The following is an 8,794-nucleotide window of genomic DNA, read 5'->3' as shown; positions in this document are numbered from 1 at the left end:
TCTTTGAATATCAAAATAACACCTTTTATTGGAAACCCCTATACAATTGTATAGAGTAAGACTTCCTTCACCTCCATAGGTAATGGTTTTGATAGGGAGGGAGTATCTCGGAAATTAAGACCAAAGTTCGGCACAAGTATTCTCCATATCTGGATAATATCAATGTACATCATATAAACATCGGAGATCCTTTCATTGATTAATTATTTATAGATATAGTTAAGCTACTATTAGGTTTTATTAGATTAGTTTCAAACAGCTAGGAAAGAAATAAACAAATGTAGTTAATCGGTTGGTATTTAGTCCCACTCCTCTTCCCATCTATAAATTAGACCAATTTCAAGCAATCAACAATCGTACTCTGATTGGTTCAGTTCGAATGAGCGAGATTGTTAAACTGTGAACAATGCCCAACAATTATTGAATATTAATTCAATAGTTGGGTAGAGTTTGCTAAATAATATAAACAGATTTTTGAGCCTTTTTCCATTTCTTTTTACAGGAAAGGTTGGGAAATACAGTTAAGGTAACGACGTGACATACAATAATAAAAACTAAAACGATAAAAATTATTGTTTGTATACAGATTTTATTCATTTTTATTATTTTGTAAAAAATAAATGTTGGTTTCTTATGAGGAGTACGAGTTTGTATTGATACTAATATTTTTTAAATATAAATCTGGCACTTAAATATACGGTAAATATATTGTAATAATATGTTTGTTTATATATATTTATATAATATTGTATATGTATATCGATACTTATGTATGAATATGAAAAATAAAATTGTATTTCATTTGAAGTATGGAGGGGGGAATGACTTTAGGCAACAAATTGATTCAGAGAAGGTGAGAGAGAAAGATCTCATTTACTAAAATCAGCAAATAATTCTAGCGAGCTTGGACCTGAGGTTCTAACTGTGAAATGAGGAAAGTCTCTATCCGAGCTAGAAGAGAGGAAAGGAGAACTCTCTTGTCTTCTTCTCTGACCAGTGAATTCTTGAATAAGCGCATCGAAATCGACATCAGTAGGAACTATTTCTCCTGGTTTGGGTTTTTCTGTAACAGTAGGAAGACGATTTAAAGAAGCTCCAGGAACAGCCGATGTAAGGATTCGGATGGGTCTCCTTTGTTCTTGAAATGAGGGAGGCAATTTTAATGAGGACTGGGAAGGGTCTTGTGGAGGTGGGAATGCGGTCGTAGAGGAAAGTGATGGCGGTGAGTGTGCCACAGAATTAGCTCCTTGATTATTGGACCTAGCTGGAAAACTTGAGAAATGTGAGAGCGTGGATGAGCCTACCCTAGAAGAGGATGAAGATGGTTTTGGTGTTTTGGAAACTCCTCTTGAAGGGGAAGACCCTCTAGAAGATGAAAAGGATGGGGAAGATTCTTTTGAAGACGTGGATGAAAAAGATCCTTTTGATGGACTTGATCCTCTCGAAGAGAAGGAAGAGGATGGAATTGCTCTAGGTTCACTGGAAGATCCAGAACGATGTGGAGGTCGGAGACGGCGAGGTGTATGCTGTCTTGAGATTCCAAAATTTGCAAGAGGTCCATTACTTGAAAGCATAAATGCTTTAAGTGCTTCAAGGGGATCCGGACTACCACTACTTGGGAGAGAAGGACGACGAGATCTAGATATTTTTTGAGGAGATGATGTTCTGGAGTCGTGTGGAGGAGGAGTGGTAGTAAGTCTGGAGGCATGATGAATCCTTACTTTTCTAGGTACTTGTGGAATTTCTACTATGGATGGAGTAGCTGTGGTTGTTCTTGGCGGAAGTGGGGTACGAGTTGTAGTTGCTGTTGTGGTAAAAACAGTCCTACTTGTTTGGGGTCTTGGTGTTGGTGCAAATTGAATAGCTGGTGCTCTCGAAGACTGAATATTCTGGTGTACTGGAGCTGCAGTTGGAATAGGAGGATGAGGAACCGGTGGCAATCTTGATCTTTGTGGCTCAAAATTAGTTTGTAAACGATCGGAGAAATGAATCTTGGGTTGAGACTCAAGGGATTGACGAAGACTTTGTTCTCTTCCACGAGTTGGTGCCGAGGCAGATGGCTGAGCAGCGTCTTGGCGGAAGTTAGAGGTTCTGGCACGGTTCTTAATGACAAATCGGGTTCTTTTTCCATCCTCAGATGCATTTGAGTAGTCATAATCGTAGTCTGCAATAGGCTCTGCCACTTGTGCCTCACTACTTTCTGTCTCATTATTAAAGACTGGAGGAGGCACAATTATTCCCTCTGGAAGGTCTCCCTGAGGCTGAAATCCTAACATATCAGCACCATACTCAATCACTTTTTGTTCTCCATTGTCATCAACATAGCCGTATTTCCCTTGAACTCGCCCATCTGGATAACGAGTTTCTAACTTAAAGGATCCATCGGATGCTTCATAGCCATAAGTATAAGAACCATCTTCGTTATGTCTGGAAATTATACATAAATTAGGCTTATATTATTGATATAGATTATTTATAAAAGGCAATTCAGTTTTATTTTAGAGTCCAACTCCTTCGTTATAAACAAAAATTTAACCCTGATATATTGTCACAAACCCCTTATTTTTTTATTTAAAAATAAAAATTCCTTGAATTGGTTATTTCTAATCAGAATAATTTCTCCTGACATTAAAATTAAAGCACACACACACACAGGAAATATGAAAAGTAACCTTTACTAATAATACCAAGATAATATTAATTTTTCTGTTTTTTAGAATTTGTTTGTGCCTTACAGTAGTGCATTGTGATAAAATGATTTAAATGTCACATTTGTCATAAAAACAAGGTTCTTTTTTATACCATTTTAAATTGTATAAGGCAGTTATACTTCCTTTAAGTTCAATATTTAATACATGTGTATAAAACGTAGGCAAACACTTATTTCTATTTTTTCTGTACAAGATTACCAGGAAGAGAAATTATACAAGTTACGAGAACATATTCTGGTAAAGATATCTAAATGTCAAAGGGCAATTGAACTATTATATTATATTCCCATCCATCTTGATCATAGTTATTTGATGGATGATTTGACACTAATTATAACGTAGCATTCCTCTTCATTATTGTATATTTTTGAATAATTATTCAATCACCTTCAAAAGTCTACGTACAACAACAACATAATATCACCTTCCACCAAATAATGAAGAATGAATGCATTTTAAAGAAACTTACTCATTTATCTGCTGAAGAATCGTCGCCATAGGTGTGGTAGGCCTCTCAGTCGTTGAAAAGGGTATAGGAGAACCTCCTCTTCCAACAAGAGATCTCCGAAGAGATGTGGAAACCGATGAGCTTGAGGATGTCACACGAGATGTTTTAACAACCACGGAGGGACGCTCATCATCAAAGTTCAGAAACTCTTCTGTATCAAAATGGCTAAACTGTCTACTCGTGCGTCCTGATCGTTGACTAGATTCGCCGTTCTCTTTCGCTGTGGAAGAGTCACTTAATACTATCCCGAATGAGAGGGAAAGTAAACATAAAGTTGGAAATGAGAATTCCTAAAAGAAAGTTACAAAAGTAGTAAAAAATGAGTCACAGATCATTTGTATTATTCCGATAACATCGGTTCATTATCATGTGTCGACGCCTCAAAAAATTATTACACCTTTTTTATATGATATAGAACATAGCTTACATATTAATTATGAAGGAATCAAAATTATTCATATTTAATTACTACATAAAGTCAGTGCAAAAATAAAACTAAATCTCTGTACCTTCATCTTTATCAAACGAAATAGTAATTGCTTTATAGTTGTTTATTGCCAAGACCACAGAGGTTGAAGAAGTCACTAATCAATGTAAATTCACTAAGTAACAGCACTTGTTCCGACAAGAATGAACACAAAACGTATTTGTTCAACCTGGACAAAGTTTCAAACCAGACTGTGACTATTTTACAAAGGTATTCCTTTTCTCTCAACACCAAGTAACACAACCACTACAGCAATCAACATCCAAGTTATATTTTCTGCGTTAATTCAATCACAAGAGTCCTGCAGTGGTTTTAATAACAATAATAATATTTATAAAATGGAGCGTCGAGCCACCGTTGCTTTTTACATGATGTGTGTATAATATATAGGTTGTACGTATCTAACAATACTTCTATACAAAAGGAAAATTCTCACGCGTTGTCCTTCCACGCGCGTAGAGCCGAATCTACCCCACCTATTTTAAGTCAATGGTTATTTTATTATTTTTATCAAGTTGTTGCTTCTGTCATTTCATGCTGGGAAGTAATACAAGGAGTTACTCTCTGAATACTTGCTCGTTGGATTCAATGGAATATTTTTAAATTTATTTTTAGAACGGAGACATCCCTTATGCATACATACATGTAGTAGTATGTGTTTGTCGATGGTCATTGGTAAAGGAAAAACTTACATTGTTTATTATTTTCCATTCGATATGGATAAAGTTTAGTATGTCCAATAACCTCTTATTGGAAGATTCAAAAATAAAATTTCAAATCTGTAAGTCAATTCAACTTTGAATTCTAAGCTCCATATTATTATGAATTTGATCAAAAATAGTATTGAAGACCCTTGCATTTTGGACTGTAGTTAGTAAACCAATCATCTGAAGGATTCCTCTGATAGCTTAATATAGGGAGCTAATAATCAAGTTTTAAAATATCATGTACATTTGTAAGAAAATATACTAGTGTAAATATTAAAAAATTAATTCAATGATATGAAATAATAAACAAAAAATTAATTTAATGATATGAAATAATAAACAAAAAATTTATACAAACTGACAGACTATCTTCAAGGTATATTGCAACCTTTACTCCCAAACGAGAAGGAAAAAAGACACACAGTCAGTTGATAGTAGTTAGACAATTATTCACAAATCTTTAATACAGGAGTTAATTCTGTTCAATCAATAAAAATTCCAAACAGAAATATGGTGCAAAAGAAGTAGAAAATCAACATCTAACAGAAGAATAAATGCTGTCAGCATTTTTGATATTGGTCGTCATAAGGGCCTAAACAAACAAATTTCATCATTATAAAACTGGTGTTTCATTCAAATTAATAAAAATGGGGAACTATTGTCGTGTATATTCATGTCAAAATGGGACAAACAAATAAAAGGACAAGGACTTTTAAACAATAAATCGACTACTTCGTTTGCAAGGATCATATATTTTTTTCAAATTAATTTTTCCTTTTGTTTCCGACCTTAATCGATCCAAAACAAAATTAATTGTAGAAATATAAACTTTTAATAAGGAATTTCATCTTTCATTTATGTGATTTAATTCAAATATTAACGTTTTTGTTAGGAGGCAAGTAATCTTCAACACATGTGTAAAGTTTTATTTTAGAAAAAAATTGATATGGATTTTTGTTTTTACTCTGTACAGTCAAAATTTACTTTATTAATATACAGATACCTTAGAATTGTTATTTGTTATCTTTTAAGTCAATTTATGTAAATGTACAAGATTAAAAATCTGTTAAGACAAAATTTACTTTTGTATTCCTCATCCTTACTTCATTGTATTTAAATACAAACTCTATTTTCATTTTCTTGTCCATTTAAAAAAATTAAAAAGAAATATTTGACAAAATATCAATTCCTATTTTTAATAAACGTTTGATATTTGGGGGACCCTTGCATGAAAACAATTGGATAAGCTCTGAAAATAAAGCTAAATTTAATGATATAATTCATTGATTTCCTTAACGGACCGGTAAAACTAGAAATTAGCAGAATGGCCAAGAAAGTTAACGGACTAACAAAAATTAGCGAGTTCTCACCTATGCTAAGATGTGATTTTGGACTTTTTTTTCTTTCTCTTTTATTGAAAGGGGTAAGGTTGTGCGGTATAATAAGGATTGTAATCTACTTACAAGATATGTTTTGAACATAATTATATATATATAATATACTTACATACATATGTATGTTTAAATAGGAAGATAGCTTCGAAATACTTATCTATAGGAATATAAAATTTGCATAAAGGCCTTGGAGGGTTGCCGTTCCCCAACTTACAAATACACAAGAGCGTATAAATCATCTTCTTTTCATATTAGACCTTTTTCATCATCATTTTTGATTAAGTGCACTCTTAATGTGTGTTGAGCAATGCAATAAAATTATAATAATAGTATGTACGTAATTCTACTCGTATATTTAGTATTAGAAAGAAAGAAAGAAAGAAAGAGAAGGTCTGGAAAAAAGTATTATGGTAAAAATAAAGATGGGAAATTGCGGAACCAATTGCTCACATCAATTCTGAATAGTGAATTTTTGAAGAGCTCTTGTACAGCAAGCAGTAAGGAGGGTTCCGTTATCAAATTTCATATCTAATTTGATACAATTAGGTATATTTTTTGTTTTAATTCATAGGACTAAATCAACCTATGTACGGAGCGTTTTCACGTGACAACAAAATTGTGAATGTCACCCATTTTTGGAGGCCTATACAACCAAGTTTTATTACAATAAAAACTCTTTTTTAATTGATATTAAGAAAAATAGTAAATTATTGACTTCTATTAAATTACATCAGATGAATCTTAGTTAAGAGACATAATATAAAAATGAACTGTGCAAGAGATAAAGAAGCGCATATACATAATTTTAGTCGAACCAGAATTAGTGATAAGAAAAAATATTCTTGATGAATATACATGACGCTTTTTTCCCTTATAGTCTCTTTAGTCGCATATAAAAGGCCTTCTCCAAATACTTCATATACCTCATCAAAGTCCAATTGCTGACATTGAACGCCTTGACCATTTGATTCATCGACTTGGCCAGACTTCTAGTGATTGCAGTGTATTTGTCCTCCATGATCCCTATTTTCCGGCGTCTGCCGCTGTCAAAGAACTTCTCAACCCTCTGACTTGAAGCTACTATTTTTTAATCTTATGATGAAGACTCCTGTAACACCCTATGAACCTTAAAAATGTCCTCGACACTCATTTGGGAGTAGAGAAAATCATTTGCCTTTTCGCCTCCATTCTAACAACTGTTGAAAGTTTTTATAATTATAATTGATCCCTTCTTTTAATATCGTAGCTTACTTATATTTACCATAAAGTAATCCTGATTGATTTTAGGAAATCTTCACGATTTGCCTCGCCCACTGTATATATATTACATTTAACTGACCTATGGAAAAAAAATGAATTAAAAAAGTTTTTAAAATTTCATTATCATGCAAAATTTTATTGGAACTATTATCGCGTATTATGAGAATGTACAAATAAGTCTCAAAAGAAAGAAATCAATTGTTTAATCGCAAGCCATTAACTTATGTTTAGAACAGAACTCAAATGAAAATAATTTTCCTGGCAATAGACTTAATTTCATAACTTACCCATTTACTTCTATTCACTTTTACATTGCTATTTTTTAGATCAAACTCACGCAATTCTAAGATATTAAGAGTAAAAAATAAGTGATCCACATACATACAGACAAATTTTACTTTTACTTCCGTTTGCTTCTGTTGAAAAATGAGTTTTCATCTTCAATATGGACTAAAAAAATCAAAAAATAAATTTCTTTACATAAAAATAAAGTTTTAAATTTAAAATCTTCATTTTGGTGATTTTTGATATAAAATCAAATCTAAAGCAACCATCATAAACTAGGTGGAGGAAATGTTACTTCATGTTGAAACCAATTGTAAAGTTTGCTATTTTTGTTACATTTATACAAAGTCGAAACACTTGTTGTTTAACCAAACACAAAATAATTCATCATTTTATATTCATGACAATATGTCTAAAAAAGATGGATTTGAATAAATACCCTTTTATATACTCTGTATTCATAATAAGCAACTAAATATTTGACCGCAAACAATTTGCGACAAGATAATTGCCATAGTTACTGTCCTTTAAGGATTATAACTCATATATAATGAATATTTGGTCATTAGGCTCAAATGAATTGGAAATAGAAAAATAATAATTTTTGCTAATTGATAAATACTATATTATTGAATCAAATAAAACATTTATTGCGATACAATATGCAGCACATCTGTCAATAAGGCCTTAGGCTACTATAAAAGATACTTTTTATTAAGAAAAATTATGTTATATTCAGTAAGGTACTTTCTTTCAAGTGTGATACAACATTTTTTTTTCTGGTATAACAATCTAAATACTAATAATTGTATCCATCAATTTTCTAAATTTTTCATACATAGAGTATACAAAATATTTGAATAGAGCTTGAATGCTAAAAATAGAGCATATTGTGGATGTGGAAAACATTTATAGTATTATTTATGCAATTTTGCTATTGTTATTGAATCAAATTAATTTAAATATATTAAAATAAGTATAACAAAACGACTGTAATGATTAGATTAACGTACCATTCTGAGATACGTATTCAAATGATGTTCCAGATATAGCAGTTATTATTGTATTTTTTAACTTTTCATTCAAACAGAGAAAGAAAATAAAGGTAGAAATTATATACGAATTAGCATATAATTGTGAGAAAATTATAAATTTATTCTAAGATTTTAAGTTTTGCATGTCTAGTGTGTGTCCTAGTGAGCTAAAATTATGATAATTTAGAGATTAAATACATTGGCATATGTGTTTCATTTGCAATATAAGTTAGTGTCAATCCCTTAAATCAACAAATATGTTTATTTTAAGTTGAGCACACGAGTGCAGTTGTGCATTGGTAGATAAGATATTGCATATCTATACTTAATTTGATGATACAGAAATCTAATCATAACTTTTGACGCTTCATAGCGAATGTATGTACATTATTATTAACGATAAAGATC

At 31.7% G+C, this 8,794-nt stretch overlaps 1 protein-coding gene and 1 long non-coding RNA gene across 3 annotated transcripts; both read right to left on the bottom strand.

Annotated features, from left to right (window-relative positions):
* Nucleotides 1-569: 569 nt before the first annotated feature.
* On the bottom strand, nt 570-4,070 carry LOC121119881 (uncharacterized). Its single transcript, XM_040714702.2, has 3 exons — nt 3,729-4,070; nt 3,181-3,509; nt 570-2,427 (listed from the first exon to the last, which is right to left on the bottom strand). Exons 1-3 carry the CDS (start codon nt 3,732-3,734, stop codon nt 870-872), a joined length of 1,893 nt encoding a protein of 630 aa, XP_040570636.1. The 5' UTR covers nt 3,735-4,070; the 3' UTR covers nt 570-869.
* A 2,437-nt stretch (nt 4,071-6,507) lies between these two features.
* LOC139905721 (uncharacterized) lies at nt 6,508-8,523 on the bottom strand. Of its 2 annotated transcripts, none has more exons than XR_011780735.1 (3): nt 8,366-8,523; nt 7,059-7,146; nt 6,508-7,003 (listed from the first exon to the last, which is right to left on the bottom strand). It is a non-coding gene; the product is annotated as an uncharacterized lncRNA (long non-coding RNA). The 2 variants fall into 2 exon arrangements; XR_011780734.1 differs by lacking the exon at nt 8,366-8,523 and adding an exon at nt 7,355-7,697.
* Between the last annotated feature and the right edge of the window lie 271 nt (nt 8,524-8,794).

Source organism: Lepeophtheirus salmonis, chromosome 6 (genome assembly GCF_016086655.4).
Source record: "Lepeophtheirus salmonis chromosome 6, UVic_Lsal_1.4, whole genome shotgun sequence".
Taxonomy (NCBI): Eukaryota; Metazoa; Arthropoda; class Copepoda; order Siphonostomatoida; family Caligidae; genus Lepeophtheirus; species Lepeophtheirus salmonis.
The sequence above is the reverse complement of the archived record's forward strand: the minus strand, read 5'-3'. Positions and strand labels throughout refer to the sequence as shown.